The following is a 19,482-nucleotide window of genomic DNA, read 5'->3' as shown; positions in this document are numbered from 1 at the left end:
CACCCCCAGGTCACCATATAGGCATCTGATTTGTTCCTAACTGCTGCCCAGCACTCCATGGGATGTGGCCACCACATGTCCCCTCTGCACTCTAGAAGCCTTCTATAGTTTTATACCCTACTCTTTCCTAATGGGTTGTTTATAAATGTTTGCTGATGAGTGAATAAGTAACTGTGTGAGTGAGTGGGTTTTGATAATACTTAGAAGGGAAGAAAACCCAGGCAGAAGGGGCAGAGAAAGCCACCACTTTGCGTGTTTAGAGAAACAAGCTGTCAGAGTTTGTGTGACTCATGTGTGCATGCAGGGAGTGGTGGGAAGGCTGAGGAAGGAAGAGGTGTGCCTGGATTGTGAAGGGTGTGACGAAGGGCAGATATCAGGAGATATGGTATTCTAGTGTGAACATGTGGCTAGGGCTAGGGAGAAAAATCATCTATGAATCTATGAAAAGTGTGATTGTAATATCAGAGAAACACAAGGCCATACAACATTCCAAATGGTAGTCCTTGATTATGACCATCCCTGCTTAGAGGAGGGCTTTTAATATTTCAGTATTTTCCCATATAACTTAATATAGATTTATCTAAACCTTTCTCCTTCTTGTGCCTTCTTTTCCTACAGCCTTTGAATGAATTATATTCCTCATCAGCAAGTAGCTAATGATATTTAGGACTAAGATGTTTACCCATTGATAAAGATTGTCTTTTTTTTTATATTTATTTTTTAGTTGTAGTTGGACACAACACCTTTATTTTATCTATTTACTTTTATGTGGTACTGAGGATTGAACCCAGGGCCTCACATATGCTAGGCAAGCGCTCTACCGCTGAGCCACAACCCTAGCCCCTCCCATATTGTCTTGACTAACAAATGACATTTATCAGTCTTGGCTTTCACAGGCACTTTGAAGAATTAAACGTACTCTAGGTAAAGAAATACATTAGAAAAGTTCTGCTGAAGGACATCTTCCTTTATTTTCAGATTAACGCATGGAAAACAAACCTGAACGATGCCTTGCCCTGGCCCCTCTGTGAAATTGAAGCGTGGCTTCAGGAGGTCAAGGAACTCATGGAGGAGGAGTTACCGACCTCGCAGAATTACTCCGAAGCCATGGCTCAGACAGAAGAGAAAATGACTTTATTCAAGGTTAGAAAAGCAAAAGAAAAATGCAGAAAAATCAGGACTATGTTAGGTTCTTGAGGAAGATTCTGTCCTAGAAGATTCTGTCCAAGAGCAGCCAATGGATGATTGAGCACCGTGTGGAGTGATTCCCTAGGATTTCAGGATTTCAGGGATCCAGAAGATGCTTTTATGTTCATGACCATGTGCTTGTTCAATAAGAATTCAGTATAAGGAGTTCTAAAGCAACTGTAAGGTCTCGGGGGGGAGAAGGCTATGGACAGAAGATGACTTATTTAAAATGAGGAAGATTAGGTTGTTACTAAAATGGCATGAAATTTGATGTGTGAGATTAATAATTGCATTTGAGATCCCGAAGGAATGGAAAACACACCAGACAAGAAAAAAAAAAATTGATCATGGTTTTACCAAAAAAATGGCAGTCTGCTTCTCTTGTGAAATGTTGCAATTTAAAACTTTTATGTTAAAAATATGTACTCATAAAATCTTGGATAAAATGAGAGGGGCTTTATGACCTTTTTGAAAAAAGACATACCGTGAGTGAGAGGAACACACCCATTGCAGGGTTTGGCAGTAAGTCTAGTTTATGTCATGCTAAATCTCTTTTCAGAGTCTGATGGACAGATCTGACTACCATTTGAGTATTCTCATGGCTTTTGAAAATAAAGACGAAGAGCATTTGCCATTGGTGCCCCTTAACACCCTGGAGGAGATGAAGAGACGGTTCGTAGCACTACCATTGCATAACTGCTGGGACTGTTCACAGGGGAGACATAGCATGATGCCATGGGACCACAGGAATGTAGATATTTAGATAATTTTTACAAGTGTTCTCTTTAAATCTTTTTTTTTAATATTTATTTTTTAGTTGTAGTTGGACACAATACCTTTAATTAATTAATTTATTTTTATGTGGTGCTGAGGATCGAATCCAGGGCCTCACACGTCCTAGGCGAGCGCTCTACCACTGAGCCACAACCCAAGCCCCTCTCTTTAAATCTTGATAACAGTGCCTTCAATTTTTTGTAATAGTTACATTCTATCACGCTAACATCCTTTTTATTGAATGGTAGAATACTCCGGTGTAAGCTGTGTGTTTTTGGAGCTTGCCTTCTGCTTCGTAAATACAGGATAATGATAATCTCCCTGTCCATGTCTCATGAGGATATGGATTGAGGGAAGAAGTATAGGAAAGCACTTTATAAACTGTACAACCCTGTTGATATGGAGATTATTTAATGGGTGGTTGTATCCATCATCTTCTCTTTTCTCATTACTCATAAGCAATTTATTAGAACGAGAGGGTGTTAGCCTTGGTAATGAAAGCTGTTTTAATATGTAAACTTTTAAATTGTAGTTGTGTTAAATTATAAAGAAGTTCTCAAATTTAGTAAGATTTTTTTGTAGATCAATATTTCATTACAGGATTTCTCAATGAAGAATAATCTCTTCAGAAAATGTTCTAGTAGTTGTATGTATGTATTTATTTATTTATAGCTCAAAAAGGTTTATTTCATATTTTGCTATAATATTTGTTTTACATTAAAAAATAAAAATAAAAAATAAAAACTTTAGAATACATGTGAGTTCCATGTGTTTATAAAAGATAAGGTTTGCCCAGCATGGAGGTACATGCCTATGATCCCAGCTCAGGAGGCTGAGGTAGGAGGATTGAGAGTTCAAAGCCAGCCTGTGCAAAAGTGAGGCACTAAGCAACTCAGGGAGACCCTGTCTCTAAATAAAATACGAAATAGGGTTGGGGATGTGGCTCAGTGGTCGAGTGCCCCTGAGTTCAATCCCCGGTAGCAATAAATAAATAAATAAATAAATAAAAGAAGGTTAAGTCCTCAGTGTTTTTTAAAATGCCAATATGGGCTTCTCACATTTTGTCAATAATATTAAGTTCAAAAATGTGCAATTTTTTTTCAGAGTGAACAACACTTTAGGGAACAATTTCACTCTACTTCTAGAATTTCACTACTTTAAATGCTCAGTTCTTGGCTTGCTAGATGAAGTGAAACCAAAATTGGATTTTTGGAACATAAAATTTGGAAAGAAAGAATCTGTGGAATTATTGCTGGAAGACTGGCATGTAAGCTGCTTTATTCTGTCTTGGGCAACTGTTTTCCTTGGATGGGTGCTGAGTTTGCATTTTTCGTTGGCTTAATTTCCCATTAACTGAAGATTTGGGACAAGGTTCTGTTGGTTGCTCATGTTAGCTTTGATATCGCCTAGAGAAAAGAATTGTAGGTAGTCAAATAACAGGCACAGAAAGGGTAAGAAACAGAAAACAGCATCATTTATAAGATTGAGTTAACCAGGACAATTAACCTACCAGGTTTCAGTGTTTTTTTCCACTCAAAACTCCTTCATTCACTGACTTGAAATTTCGTTTTATGTTTTTTCTTTCCCAATTCATGATGCCATTCAACAATTAAATTTTCCTTAGAATATTTTAGTCTTAGCATTTCAAGTTCTAATAGTAGAAAAAAACGATACATTTTCAGTTTTGTCTTGGGATACTTTTCTTGTGGCTTTAGCTCTTCCAATTTATAGGGGAAACTGTTTCAAGTGATTTAAACATTAGTATGTCCATGAAGCATCATAGAACTGTTACCTCTACAGTTGGTCCTTATCCTTCCTTCTGTTTCCATTTTTGGAAAGGAGGCAGGAAGAAAAGAAAAATCCAAGATTATAAATTTCAATGCAAAAATTGATGAGAAATTTATTTAAAAATGTTAATTGAAACACTTTGTTCCCAAACAAGAAGCCTCATTCTCAATTAGACTAGATTTTTAGTATCGTACCTTTTTAGCCTTCTTCAAATTTTCATTTTTTCTATTTAAGTAGTCATAGTACTTCACTGGCATATAATAAGTGTACAATAAATACTCAGTATTTTTCCAAGGCAGAATTTAGTTAATGATCATTTCTCAAATGTTTCTTGTGTGTTGGATGAGAATATATCTGTAACAAAAGCTAATATATCTAATAAAAACTTACTCAACATTAATAAAACATATGAAATAAGAGCAATTGTTGCAATTATGCAGTATTAATAAAGTATTAGAAGTGGGAGACTTTGGAATTACTGTAAATAATTAGCTTGCCTTTTCCCATAGGAGGAAAACCATTGTAGAACATATCACCCCAGTTAAGATAAATGTCCTCAGGGGTCATATTGTCATACTTACGGGTCATACTTAGGCCTCCTAGATCTCACCTGTCCTTTTTCATGAACTGCCCTTCATCTTCAATTGCAATATGTAGTATTAAAGTACGATAGAAATCTTAACAACTATGTGTTCTGTCAACATTATCAATTTCTTAGCAAATTTTTAAAAGTGAAAACTGTCAATATGTGTTTTTTCCCCCAGAATTTTATTGAAGAAAAAGAGTTCATAGCTCAACTTGATACTGCTTTTCAAAAATGTGAAGAAATTTATAAAAATTTAGGTAAAGTAGTTCAGTTACTTTTTAATGAAATGATCACCACTTAAATATATCACATTTTATATTTGCTTTCTTTATTCTTTAATGAGTTGGAAATTAGTTTTAAATGCATGATTCTTGCTTTCACTTTTAGTATTGTTGGAGAACAATACTCTCAGTTGATGTGTAGATAGTTTTCTGAAGAGTATTATTAACAAAAATGTTGTTTTCTAAGATTATTTTCTTGTTTTGGTAATATTGTAGCTGGAGAACGTGAAAATATTAATGAACAATATATGGTGATGGAAAGTAATATTTCTATGTACAGAAAAAAAATATATAATGTGAAGTCTACTCTAGAAAAAGTTCTGGCCTGTTGGGCTACTTATGAGGAGAACCTTCGCTTACTGAAGGCTGGTTTTGAGGAGACAAAGAAACAAGTTAAAGAGGTATTTGCAGTCTAATGACACCTTCTTTACTTTTTAAGTTTTATTTAGAGACTCTTGTTTTTAATCCAACGATGAGAATCTAGAGAAGAGTAAACATCTCTTCTTTATCTTTTGGAAAATTCTCTAAGGTCTTGGAAAGAGTTTAGTTTATTCCTAATATAATGATCAAAAGGATGCTTTATCCACATTATAGGTTTTATACACATGTGCACACAAATGCACAGCTTTATTAGGGTATAACTTATATACATGGTATGCTTTTAGGAGACATTACTAAGCATTTATGTAAGGAAGAAAATGCTTGCAGTACTAGATGGCTTATAGACACATTTAAAGTAAAATGTGGTTTTTAAAGTTATACTTTTCGATTTGGTTGAAAGCTTTACCTCTAAAATTTTTCCAAGTTTCTAGAGGAGAACAATCAAAAGGCTGATGGGGAGAGGTGTGGAAGAAATGTGAATGTAATTTATTACTGCTTTCACTTGCTAATCCTGTAATGATTTCCTTTATGACTATCTGAGGTAGTTTTTCTTTCTTTAATTTGTGCTCCTCTGTTGTAAATGGAACTAGATAGCCATTCAGATGAAACATTTTCCAATTGGAAACCGAAATACTTAATGGGAAATAGGCTATTTGTTTGGAGTTAAAATTTGTGTTAAGTGTATGAGTGCAAAAAAAGAGCACTCTAGGGGTTTGTGAGCCACCACTCCCTGTCACTCACATTGGTACTAGAAGTTTGGATCTTTGACTTCTAACAGTTGCTCTGTTTTTAAAGATCCTCTATTAAAAATGTACATAACTCTGAGAAAAATAGCACTCATGAGCCTGAAATTCCTAAGCTCTGATGAGATGCCCTGGGCTGCTAAAGAGATCTTACAGGACACTTTACATTTTGAGGGAGATTTAACAGCATCTATCTCTTGGACACCACGCTACTTCTAAGTTGTTGGACCTGACAACTTAAAAATGGGAACTATTAAGTAATTCCTTGGCCTAGAGATTCTATGAAAAAAAATCACTGAAACCTAGAGGGCTTCGTGAATTGAATGAGTTTGGTAACCTCTGCTGTAAGCTCATCAGCCACTCAGAAAATTAGAGCAGATGCTTCCTAAAGACCCAGGACCAGGAGGGAAAACAGGTGCCTGTACCTGCCAAATAGCAATTAAACACGAAGAGCTGGAGCAACAGGACTGAGTGAATTCCCTGTGGGGAGAGTCCTGGTCTCTGCAGAGACCTCCAGACTGACTTCTGCTTCACATTAGCCTTGGTAAAGATTTATTATAGATGATAGAAAGACAAGTGTTGTACCATTGGATATGTATGTGGCTTATATGTTATTGTAGGTTCCCTTTGAGACACTTGCCCAGTGGAATGTAGAACACACCACTTTAAACGAAGTGGGAAGTTTCTTAATTGAAGTCAGCAATGATGACGTTGGATCATTTGTTTCTAAAGAACTGAGAAGGCTGAATAAAAGATGGAGAAAGTTTATTACAAAAACTCCACTTGTAAGTTCTTTCCTTTTTTGGTAAACTTTTTATTGAGATATAATTCACACCACATACAAATCACTCATTTAAAGTGTGTCACTCAGTATTGTTCAGCGTGTTCACAGGGCTGTGCAGCCATAACCATGATCAGTTTCATAAAGAAACCCTGTGCCCATTAGCAGTCACTCCTCACTGCCAGCTAACCCTCCCAGCCTTTGGTACCTACGACACTACTTTTCTTCTATTGTCGTGGACATTTCACATAAATGGAATCATATGGTGCGTGGTCTCTTGTGACAAGCTTATTTCTTGGTATGGTGTTTTCAGGGATCATCACTTTATAATGTGATATATCTATATGCACTTAATTTCTTTTTATTGGCAAACACCAGTCTATTATGGGGATGCATCACATTTTATTTAGGCACTCATCAGTTGATGTACATTTGAATTCTTTCTACTTTGTGAACTGTTCGACATAGTGTAGCTGTGAACATTTGCACATGCTTGTGTGGACACCTGTTTTCATTTCTCTTGGGTGTACACCTAAGAGAACTTTATCTTTAACCATTCCTAAGATATTGCTTTCTAGTGGAAATTCATTTACCATTAAAGAATAGTGTAAGCATTATGTTGCCTGTTAGATTTCAAGTTCCTCAAGAACACACTCTGGGCTTTGTTTATATTTGGTTACAGTGTCTCATAAAAGCAAAGTTACAATAAATGATTTTAATTTAAATTATTCTTTCTCTTATTTTTATATGACATGTGGGTGGTTTTCTTTTTTCCCCCTGAGTAATTCTCATTTTATAACATTGTTGCTGATTGATAAATCCTAAAGATATAGTTGACTATATTATCCCCACCTATTGTTTACAGCATATGTCAGCATACAAATAAAAATATGTGCACTAAATTTCACAAAATTACGGGCTGTGGTTGTAGCTCAGTAGTAGAGCTTTTGCCTAGCATGTGTGAGGTACTGGAGTCAATCCTCAGCACCACATAAAAATAAATAAAATAAATGTATAAAAAATACAATAGCATTAAAATTTTTTCACAAAATTAATCTTTTATAGGAAATGAAATTGCCACTTTCAAAAAAACAGGATCAGCCCACTCTTGACAATTCTAGAAATATTCTATTACCTAAAGAAGAAGAAAAATCAACTGTTGATTTTTCAAAGAATATGTCAGTAGGACTTCCTGAAAATTATAATCGGAATATAAAGGTAACAGGATTATATACTTTGTATATTTCATTTTGCAGATAGGAATAGTTTAACTTTGCTGTTTTTCTTTTAATGACACCATATTGTTGAAACAGTGGTAAATGTATGGATTACTAGATAGTAGTTACCATGTGATCATTTTCTAGAAAATCAGGGAGGTTGTTTTCGTCATGAAGCAGTTGCTAGCATGCGAGGAATGCAGGTCTCTTAATCCTCGTGCATTTCCACAGTCATGCAGAAGCACACAGGGCTTCTTTTTTTTATTTTTAAAAATATTTTTTAGATGTAGACGGACACAGTACCTCTATTTATTTATTTAATTTTATTTGGTGCTTAGGATTAAAACTAGTGTCTCCCATATGCTAGGCAAGCGCTCTACCGCTGAGCTACAACCCCAGCCCCACACATGGCTTCTGAGTGCTGTAAAACTTGAGTTGAAAACATCTCCTTCGATGACTTCTGACTAGTACTCAAAAATGGTTTAACTCCAGGGCATCCCCCAGTCGCCTTGTAATTTTGCTTCCTTTCTGTAAAATGAGAGAAAGCATAATGGATCTTGTTTTGTGGATAATCTGGAGGACTGCAGATTATAGGTAAGAATATAGAAAAAAAGTAAATATATTAAAAATCATACACGGAAGATGAAATACCTGTGGTTTTAGACATGTGCCTCCTGCAAAAGAGCTTTATACGGCTTTACCTAAGAATTTCAGTTGGCTTTGGCCAGTTGCCATGGTGGATGTTTGGGGTTTCCAACCATGAGAATGCCTAATCAGGGACTGGGGGTGTGGTTCAGCGATAGAGCCTTCAGCATGCTCGAGGCCCTGGGCTCAACCCCTAGCTCCACCAAAAAATGTAAATAAATAAATAAATAAGAATGCCAGATCAGGCCTAGCATGTGGAAAGTCCTGAGTTTGATCCTCAGCACTGTAAAAAAATAAAACAAACAAAAAAGAATGTGTAATGAGAGGAAATCTGAAAAGATCTGATTTTTGTCCAATATGCTTTAAAATACCATAGTCTTCGGAGCATTAAAATGTAACCTGATTAAAATCAACTTTGCATTGGATTTGTCTTGTAAAACTGTAACATATCAACCTATCGCATACTGAGAGAATATAAATAAGAAAAAGATTTGATTGTTAAAAATTTGATTCTTAGTCTCTGGCATTTCACAACTACTGTTAATAATAGCTGTGTTTAATAATTAAATTGTTTATGAGTTTTAGAAACGTGTTTTTGAAGCCTAATTTTCTAAACTTTAACTATCTGTAAAATAGAGATAATACTATTTAATAGGAATGATATTATAATTATAATAATGTAGGTGAAGAAACCTTTAATTTGTAAAATGATATATACTTTCATAAAGTACTATTAGTATTGTCTAAACCAGTCCTTATATCATTAAAATGATACAATCAGATGTTACATAATAAGTGACATATCAGTCACTGACAGACCAAATACACGACACTGGCCATACTCTGAGGCCTAGGCGTGTAGGAGCTATACTAGGTTTGCCTAAGTATGTTCACTCTATGATGTTCACACAATGACAACATCACCCACTGCTGCATTTCCCAGCATGTGTCCCCATTGTTAAGTGACCCATGACTGTTCATTGAATTAGCACTCTTCCAGAAAGGGGTGTAACTCTTAAGTGGAAGGTGGTTTTATAATGCATTTATAATGACATTTTCTCAGTGATAATTTTGAATATTGTAGGCTGTGGAAGAACATGAAAAAGACCATGAGGAATCCACAGAACACCTAAAAGTGGCTGAAGAGGTTGAAAAACTCATTGGACAAGTGGAGGTGTGGGAGGCAGAAACCAAATCCATTTTGGATCTTCCGAAACATCAAGATGTTATGGATAGTACCATAGAAAAATCTTTGCAGGTATGAGTGTAAAAGTATTAAGAGGGTGTTTTCATGGTTGGAGATTTATATGGACTTACGTTTTATATGAAATGAAAAGTTTCAAAGTAAATAATAATGAGCTTTCAAAAGTTTTATTTTTCTTTATTGGGTTTTTAACAATGCATGAATTTTAATCCCTGGATCATCTGCTCTGATTTTGCTTGAAATACCTCTGAGCTTTGGTTCTTAGACTAGTTTTTCCAGGTATACAATGAGATGAAAATATTCTTTTGCCCTGGGTGTGGTGGCACACACCTGTAATCTCAGCAGCTCAGGAGGCTGAGGCAGGAGGTTCGTGAGTTCCAAGCCAGCCTCAGCAATTTAGTAAGGCCCTAAGCAACTTAGGGAGGCCCTGTCTCAAAAGGGCTGGAGATGTGTATCAGTGGTTGGGTGGCCCTGGGTTCAGTCATTGGTGTGTGTGTGTGTGTGTATGTGTGTGTGTGTGTGTGTCTGTGTAAATATAATATTACATATCGATTACATTATAATACTTATGTATCTGTATTCTTTTGCATCAGAGGACAGTGAGGAGATGAGTGCATTCATTCTTGCATGCAGCTCAGTGCAGTAGGAATGTAAGGCTATATACTCAATTCTCCACTGAAAAAGCCACTTTCCCCTCATGACTTGACGTGGGAAGCGTGACGGATGGTAGAACTCCATTCCATCCTGATTCTAAAGCTTTTGAGTCATTGAAAAGCAATGAAGCAAGAGTATGTTTCAATATTACTTAGTTCTCCTGGAAAAGAAGTTATAATTGAAGTTTATTGAGTTCTAGCTCAGCTATAAAATTCATGAAGCATGTCACAAGTTGGTATAAGATAGGTAGTTCCTGGAGTAAAGGAGCATTTATATTATATTCTAAATCTACATTTATGAAAGGGATATATTTCAACATCTGGTGTTTTATCGTTCGTAAGGGTGATAGCTTTTGTTGCTTTGAAAATACTATATATTAAAAAAAAATAAAAATTAAAAGAACTTATTTCAGCTGGCCATAGTGGCCCATGCCTATAATTGCAGTGACTTGGGAGGCTGAGGCAGGGGGATTTCCAGTTAAAGGACAGCTTCAGCAATTTATTGAGACCCTATCTCAAAATAAAAAATGAAAAGGGCTGACAATGTGGCTCGGTGGTAAAAATCCCCTGGATTCAATCCCCAGTACCAAAAAACAAAACAAAACAAAACAAAAAAACCCCAAAACCAAAAAACTTATTTCCTCTGCCAGTGCTTTTCTAATTTTATTTTTTATTCTTACTTATTTAGTCATCTGAAATTTATTCAAGTGAAAGAAAAGAGGTAGAAATTAAATATTTAAAATACATACTTAAATAAAATATTTAATATTTTAAATAAAATAAATATTCTATGAAATAAAATATTTAAAATAACTTTTATTTCAAAAATTAGTTTTAAAATATTTTCAAAGCGTAACAATGATCCCTCTTAAAAACAGTGAAAATATAATCACACTGAAATATACTTACGTGCATAAAGAATTAAGTAAATATGGGATCAAAATATTTCTTTTTTTCTTTTTTTAAGGGGGGTTACCAGGGATTGAACTCAGGGGCTCGCAACCACTGAGCCACATCTCCAGCCCTGTTTTGTATTTTCTTTGGAGATAGGGTCTCACTAAATTGCTTAGTGCTGCATTTTTGCTGAGGCTGGCTTTGAACTTGTGATCTTCCTGCCTCGGCCTCTCGAGTCGCTGGTATTACAGGCATGTGCCACTGCACCTGGCTGTTTGATCAAAATATATTCTAAAGTGAGAAATGAACTTGCCAAACCATGTGAATAATGGGATTTTATTTTAAACTTTTTTTTTTTTTTTAATTGTGATGCTGGGGGATTGAAGCCAGGGTTTCATGCATGCTAGGCAAACATTCTACCACTAAGCCACATTCCCAGACCTATTTGTGTTTTTAAAGCAAAGTTGCATTTTTATATTTTATGGTTTTATATTCATAGAAAAATATCCATAGGATTTAAAAAATAACTCTTTTGTCTTCAACCTGCATCAAACCTAGCAGTTTCTGGGACATAATGAACATAAAAGAAATATCTTAAAAAACAAATATCTGAATGATTAATTAAATGACAGCTAAGGGAGGGGATAGAGAGACAGGAAATTTGCTTTATCCTTCTGTTCTGTTCACTACCTTAAGATCAAGAAGATCAGCATTTACATAGTTGATATTGTGCAACATAATTTCTATTTTGTCATACCCTACACCATCCTTGAGTTGTAATTGAAAATTCTTAAGTTTTGTTAACTTGGGAGAGCTGAAAGTGATTTCTGATTATTTTATTTTCTAGTTCTTTATTGACATGTAAGATTTAATTATCTTTCATTATATTTACTAAATTTGTGATTCTGCGGATTAATTGTTCTTTTATACATTTCACAGTTTCCTGATGTGATTGTTAATGGTTAATATGTAACATGCAATGTGAAGCTTTCTTCAATTTGTTTTAATAGCATCTTATTGCCAGAGGCTCAATGTATGAAGAGCTTCTGGCCAGAATTGAAGATACTTTACAAATGGATGTTCAGAATATTTCAAGCCAGGAGTCCCTCCAGCACGTTCTCACAACTGGACTTCAGGCAAAGATTCAAGAAGCGAATGAGAAAGTCCAGGTCTCTCTTAATATTCCCTGATTAGTGAATTTATTCTTTAAAACCAGGTGGTCAGTGGGTAAAGGGCGGGCTGGCCCTGAAATTTGTAAATATCTTGTAAAATATCACTTTTGTACTTTCTTTTCTTTATAATTTAAAGTGTACTGCAAAGTAGAAATATAAAAAATTAGATATTCCTATATCTAGTAGGAAAATGTAAATTGCTAATCAAAGAAAATATTTATTAACTTACAAATTTACCAAGAAGTTGGGCCAAGTGTTCATTTGATTTTTTTTTTTGTTGTTGTTGTTTTGCCTTTACAGATCACTGTGGTAAAATTAATTGCAATGTTGAAGAATTCAACGGATATTTCACAAGAATTGGATGCCAAGCAGAAGGTAAAAGAGTCCCAGATGGAATTGGAATCTTACATTGTGAGAGCTGAACAGTTACTTGGGCAAAGACAGAGCCCCCGTGGACTCATTTCAAAATATAAGGTAGGAATCTTCTCAACCATCATTAGTAGGATATTTATCATTAGATCATTAGCTACCTATCTCATTTGAAGTCAAGATGTTCCCTTGCTTGTAAAAAGTAAAGCTATTTTAATTTTACTATTTTTTTTTTTTTTTTTTTTTTTTTGTGGTGCTGGGGATTGAACCCAGGGCCTTGTGCATGCGAGGCAAGTACTATACCAACTGAGCTACATCCCCAGCCTAAAGCTATTGTAATTTTTAAATTTTCCAGTATTACATGTTGTTCCCCTAAGGCTAATAAAAAGAAGCATTCAAATGAAGAATATTTTAATTCAAATTTTATCCAAGAGTCTTTGGATGTACCAGGTGATCTAGTGTAAAGAGCACAGCTGATTCTGATGTTGAGCAAGACTTTAATTTCTGTTTTGTTTTGTTCTTTTAAATTTGTAAAATGGGCATAATAATTTTAGCCCTAGACTCATTGGGAGGCTTTTAATGAAAATAAGACATATAAAGGTATTTTGCACAGTTACAATTCTGTGAATACTAATATTATTAAAAGGCTTCATTAGAAGTTATTCATGGATACATACTTACATATAAGTTAAAGACCCCATAATGCTGCTTTTTCCAGTTTGATTTTTTCTCCCAGGTTTTGCAGGTAATGGTGACATCTAAAGATGTAACCAAACCAGAAACTTGCTATTCTGAATGCCGTGTAGGTGTTTGTGGGGGTGCAAGGAAAAACAAGGCCCCTACCTTTGGATACACTAAGGGGGTGGGGGAATACATGGTTTTTTGTTCATTCATTTATTCAGCATTGAACACACTTTTTGAATACTAAAAATTGGATACTGGCATTGTGGGGGAGATGAAGATACAGTCAGGCAATAACCCCAGTCCTATTGTTCCCACTCTTTGTTGGAAAAGATGCCCTCACAGGAGCCTCTCTTCATTCTCATCCTGGCCTCCATCTCTCTTCTGGGCCTTAACCTTATTTTGGCCTCCTGTATTGCTAACCATACTGGACTTTGCTCTCAGTTTTCTCCCCCACCTTGAAAGCCTTCTCTTGCTTGATCTTGTACTCTGTGCACTTGGCCAGCCACCAGCCAGCCACCTACTAGACTGCTTATGAGTCAGTGCTTTTATAAGTCATTCCTGGGGTTCTCCTGTCCACTGAAATTGCTGATGGGCTGACTCCTGCAGGTGTTAGTCTTGGGCTCTGTATCAGCCACCTTCTGTCTGCCTTCAGCCAGACAGAACCACACTGTTAAGAGATTAGAGAGGGACTGGGGGTGGGGAGGAGAAAGAGTGTGAGGATTTCTTTTTCTCCTCCCAAGAGGGAGGGCAGATATGGTCTACCAAGCAAATAGAGAAGAATAAAAGAAGAGTTTTCTATACCCCTTCTCTACCAGGGAGAAGAATTGGAAGTGTCAGTTCTTATACCATTTTCTTCTCCCTTACCATCTTCCTTTCAGAATTTGAGGCCAAGGTTTTGCCCTTTTTTGCCTCTGGCATTTAGTAAAGTGGATACTTGTTCTTACCAGAAACAACATCCATCCTTTGCTGGTAAATGAGTGGAACTGGAAAATAGCATGCTAGTGAAATAAGCCAGTCCCCGCAAACCAAAGGTCGAACGTTCTCTCTGATATGTGGATTCTAACACATGATTAAGGCCTGGGGTAAGTGGTGAGGGGCAGTGAGAATAAAGTTCACTGGATTAGATAAAGGGGAATGAAAGGATGGGAGAGGGAAGGAAAGACAGTAGGACATAACTTTCCTATGTTCATATATAAATACATGACCAGTGTAGCTCCATGTCATGTACAACCACAAAAATGGGAAGTTATACTCCATGTATGTATAATATGTACAAATACACTCTACTGTCATATAAAGCTAAGAAGGACAAATTTTTAAAATGCTTATATATTTATGTGCCAAGAGAGATCTTGTTTCAGAATATGTATCCACAAGACATAGCATATATTGTTTAATACTAAAATATAGGAGGAAAAATAAACAAACATTCTCTTAAAAAAAAAAATCTGTCCTCTGCCAAGTTTTGCCCTGAGACCCGTGGTTGCTCCCACTGCCCTGGCAGTGCAATGAGGTTTCTGCTAGCATTTAGGAGTTAGGGTATTGCCCAGGTTCTAAATGGAGTAATAATCAAAGAAGCCTTGGAGAAGGGTCCTGGAGTCAGTGTTGTGCCATGTCTACAGCAGGCTCTTAACAAAGTGTAGTGAATAAATAAGCAAATTCCTACCCTGCCTAATTACCTTCTACTTCAGAATTTCTCCAGCTTCTCACTCCTGTGGGTTTTCTGCAATAGGTCTCAACCCATTTTTTGTTCTATCGTTCACTAGTTCTGCAGGCCAGGTTTCTGGTGTCCTAGAGTATGTCAGGAAAGGAGCAGGTACATTTCAGGCAAGGCTGTCCTCATCCTTGTTGACTGCCACTCCTTCCCTGGGGCAGGACTGCCCATGTGGTAGGCCCCAGGCAAAAGTTTGACCTGATGACAAGGTAATGTTGGCTTCTTTTAGCATAATAATATTTATGCTCAATATTAAATAATTGCCATATAAATCCTACTATAAATTTTGTCTTACTGCAATGTTAATCTCTCTTAATACCGTTATATTCTTCCTCCTGTATTACTTATGAAGTAAGGTTGTCTACTCAATACATTAAAACTTCAGAGAAAACAATGCCAAGGCCTTATTTTTTTTTGGGGGGGTGGGAGGTACCAGGGATTAAACTCAGGGCACTCAACCACTGAGCCACATCCCCAGCCCTATTGTGTATTTTATTTAGAGACAGGGTCTCACTGAGTTGCTTAACACCTCACCTTTGCTGAGGCTGGCTTTGAACCCATGATCCTCCTGCCTCAGCCTCCTGAGCTGCTGGGATTACAGATGTGCACCACCATACCAGTATTGCCTCATTATTTTGTCCAACAAGTCTTTGAGTTATTTTTCAAAGGAGCAGCAGAATTCATTTGGAATATCCTGAAGGTATCAAGTGTGGAACTACATTTGCATAATAAATTGTTTTATTCTTTTCAAAAAAGTTTCAAGAAATGCAAAACGTCTGGATCTTGAACATCTAACTACATTTGAATGATAAATATTTTTGTTTCTTTTCAAGAGAATTCAAGAGATCCAAAAGGGTGTATCTACCAAAGGGGGTCTCCTATAAATCTTCAAATAGTCATCAAGAGTCTCTTCTGGTTCTATCTGTTAAAAATCTACAAAAGAATTGCTTCAGAATTTGGCAGTGTAAGGAGGCTTACATGTTCTTGTTTACACTTTCTTTTTTTAGGAAGCACTGAAAATTTTTAATACTAATAGTCTGGCTAAGTATTTGAAAGCAGTTGAAGAACTGAAACTTAACGTTCCTGAGGATGTAAAGCTGTCTTTGGAAGAGAAGAGGAGGGAGGTCTGTGCCAGATGGGAGGTGAGGACCCACATAGGCTTCTGGTCTGGTCCTGGGTCTCTGTGTCATTGGTCATTCCTGGGGTTCCCCTATCTACTGCATATTGCAAATGGACTGGCTCCCACAAGTGCTGGTCCTGGGCTCTGCATCTGCTGCCTTCTATTCTTGTCTGCCTTTGCCAGTGACCACACTGTTAAAAGATTAGAGAGCACCTAGAGGGGGAGGAGAGGGAGAGTGTGAAGGAGTTCTTCCTGTCCTTCTCTTGGGCATGGCCTCTGGCAGCAGCAATGTCTTCTTCCACTCTGGACCCTGTGGCTCCAGCATCTGATGGATGTCTCTCCTCCCTGGGTACCACAGAAGCCTGTAACCTGCAGAGGTAGCAGCTTCCTGCAGTTGCTCATCTCTGAATTGCCTGACTGTCCCATTTGAGCTTTAGTGTAATCAATTTCCAGCATTCGTATTCCCAGAGTTAAATATTTAGAGTGTTTTCTGGTTTCCTGGTTGGATCCTGACTGAGACGGTGCATTAACATGTCCTTGGACAGAATTTCATAGTGAAATAGGCATAGATGTCAGTGGCAGACAAACTTGGATTCAGAAGATATGACCCTGGATAAGTTTCTCAACTCTTAGGAACTTTGCTGAAAAAATGAGAAAAACATGATCTACTTGGCAGGATTATTGCCAAGATTTATATAAAGAATCTGCCACAGAGATTGTGTCCAATAAATAGTGATTAATGTTACAAATGTATGTGTGTATATTTAATCTGTGCAGTTGACTCTTCACTCCTGGATTCAACCAACCATGGGTCAGAAATTTTTGAGAAAAACAACTGCACCTACACCAAACATGTACAGCCTTTTTTTTTTTTTTTTCATTATTCCCTAGGTAATAACAGCATAACGACTATTTACATAGCATTTACATTTTATTAGGCATCATAAGTAATCTAGAAATGACTTACAGCACATGAGAGGATGTGCATAGATTGCATGCAGATATGACATCATTTTTATAAGGGAATTAAGCATCCTTAGATTTTGATATCCATGATGGAGGAAGGGATGGAATCAGTCCCATGTGGATAACTGAATTGAATAGCTACTGTGAAAGGTTTTCCTAAAACACATTTGATTTGATTTATTTCTTTTTGAGCCAGGTTCTTGCTATGTTGCCCAGGCTTTCCTTGAACTCACAATCTTCCTCCCTCAGCTTTGCAAGTAACTGGGATTATAGACCACACCCAGCTTCTACACCATATTTTAAAATAAACTTTTATTTTAGAATAGTTTTAGATTTTTTTTTTTTTTGGTACAGGGATTGAACTCAAAGGGACTCAACCACTGAGTCACATCCCCATCCCTATTTAGTATTTTATTTAGAGACAGTGTCTCACTGAGTTGCTTAGCGCCTCACTTTTTGCTGAGGCTGGTTTTGAACATGCGATCCTCCTGTCTCAGCCTCCTGAGCCACTAGGATTACAGGCGTGGGCCACTACATCCAGCTTAGAATGGTTTTAGATTTGAAGAATTATTGCACGGTGCTGGGGTTGTGGCTCAGAGGTAGAGTGATTGCCTAGTATGCGTAAGGCATTGGGTTCGATCCTCAGCACCACATAAAAATGAATTAAAGATATTGTGTCCACCTACAACTAAGAAAAACCAAAAAAGAATTATTGCAGACATGGTTCAGAGAGTTCCGGTAGGCTCCACACAGGGGTTCCTTTCTTATTAACATATTATTACAGTATGTGAGGTTTTAATTAATGGGTTATTATTGATACATTATGATTGACTAAAGTTTGTACTTTATTCAGATTTCCACAGTTTCTGCCTAATGTTTGTTTTGTCTGTTTCAGGATTCCATCCAGTATACACATAGCATTTTTTGTTATGTCTCCTTAGGCTTAGATATGTGTTTTGCATATATTTTCTCCCAGTCTGTAGCTTGTCTTTCTTTCTTTTAACAGCGTCTTTCACAGCTAAAACACATTTTCAGTTGTTAGGGAAAAAAAAAATAGAAAAACAATTTTAGTTGTCAGGAAGAAAAAAATATGTTTATGGGTTTTTAAAACATTCTCCCAAAGATACACAGATGAGTCAGAATGTAGTTTAAGTTCTATCTCTTTTTGTTACTATAAATATTTTTGTCACTACAAATAGTTTTCAAGTATTCTGTTCCCATGATTAATATGTTCTTTTGTCTTTTTCAGTCTCTTCATCAAGAAATTTCTTTGTATATTCAGCAACTAAAAATAGATATCGAGAAAGGAAAACTTAACGACAACATTTCCAAGCTTGAAAAGCAAATAAATAAAGAAAAGAAACTTATTCGTAGAGGAAAGACTAAGGGTCTCATCAAAGAACATGAGGTAAAACTACCTATTTCCATTGAAATCTTGTCATCCTTTTGTGGTTTATCCTACATCATTGTATGTGGCCAGGATTAAATCTGCTCTGCAAATAACTTCAGCCCTTATGTCCCCTGGGGGTGCCACTTACATGACTCAAGTGCTAACTGCAGCCTGTACTTTTTAGTTTTTAGAAGTGAAAAAATCCAGCATTGAGTTCTTATTTCATGATTTCCCTTGATATGCCTCCATGTCCCCTGTCCTGAGACTCTGGTCACAACTGTGTCTGAAGTCCCTGCAGATGCTTTTGTCAGGACATGCTGTCCCCAGAAGTGCAGCTTTTGTGAAAATGGGCATATCACAATATAAAGCAAATCGAGGCAGATCTGGTGATCTTTTTGGTTTCTGTCCTGTTGGGTTGCTTTTATGAATTTGATAGTACTGACCCCCTCTTTTCATTTCTTTTTTAACAGTTTGCTGTTGCGGTTCTCCCAATATCAGTCTCTGTTGCACAGACTGGACTTTAGGCGGGTGTGGGGAGTCCTTTTTAGTGCTCTTTAGAAATTTCCCTTTTTTCTTCTATTCCTGTTTTGGGTTTTTACAGGATATGTTGGAGGCCCTCCATTTTTTGGCTAATTTCATCCTTCTTCTGGGCGATTTCATGCATTCAGGGGTTATAACTGCCTTCTTTGCAATGACAATGCCTAAGTCTTTATCTCCAGTGGAATCCTTTCCTCTGAGCTCCATGCTAGACATTTTTTTCTTTTCTTAATCATAAATTCTAACTAATTTTTATAATTTAAATTAATGGCTGTCACTGTGACAGTTTCATACAATACTGTATTTCTGACTAGAAGGTATCACTAGTGCTCTTCAGGGGCCTCAAATCAGCGTGTCCACTACTGAACCAGTACTCTCCAACTTTTGCTCCTCCT

The 19,482-nt window shown here is 36.6% G+C and overlaps 1 protein-coding gene across 9 annotated transcripts in view; it reads left to right on the top strand.

Annotated features, from left to right (window-relative positions):
- Syne2 (spectrin repeat containing nuclear envelope protein 2) overlaps positions 1 to 19,482 on the top strand; it is a 332,720-nt gene that overhangs the window by 109,003 nt on the left and 204,235 nt on the right. For 7 of the 9 annotated variants that reach the window (XM_071607984.1, XM_071607982.1, XM_071607981.1 and 4 more), the window contains exons 12-23: positions 979 to 1,143; positions 1,748 to 1,860; positions 3,067 to 3,229; positions 4,515 to 4,593; positions 4,834 to 5,018; positions 6,362 to 6,526; positions 7,588 to 7,740; positions 9,469 to 9,642; positions 12,146 to 12,304; positions 12,608 to 12,781; positions 16,082 to 16,216; positions 18,410 to 18,568. In XM_071607984.1, the coding sequence (XP_071464085.1) occupies positions 979 to 1,143; positions 1,748 to 1,860; positions 3,067 to 3,229; positions 4,515 to 4,593; positions 4,834 to 5,018; positions 6,362 to 6,526; positions 7,588 to 7,740; positions 9,469 to 9,642; positions 12,146 to 12,304; positions 12,608 to 12,781; positions 16,082 to 16,216; positions 18,410 to 18,568 (1,824 nt within the window). Of the gene's footprint in view, positions 1 to 978; positions 1,144 to 1,747; positions 1,861 to 3,066; positions 3,230 to 4,514; positions 4,594 to 4,833; positions 5,019 to 6,361; positions 6,527 to 7,587; positions 7,741 to 9,468; positions 9,643 to 12,145; positions 12,305 to 12,607; positions 12,782 to 16,081; positions 16,217 to 18,409; positions 18,569 to 19,482 lie in introns of those variants that run through there. The other 2 variants (XM_071607983.1, XM_071607985.1) reach the window with 2 other exon arrangements.

Source organism: Marmota flaviventris, chromosome 2, assembly GCF_047511675.1.
Source record: "Marmota flaviventris isolate mMarFla1 chromosome 2, mMarFla1.hap1, whole genome shotgun sequence".
Taxonomy (NCBI): Eukaryota; Metazoa; Chordata; class Mammalia; order Rodentia; family Sciuridae; genus Marmota; species Marmota flaviventris.
The sequence above is the reverse complement of the archived record's forward strand: the minus strand, read 5'-3'. Positions and strand labels throughout refer to the sequence as shown.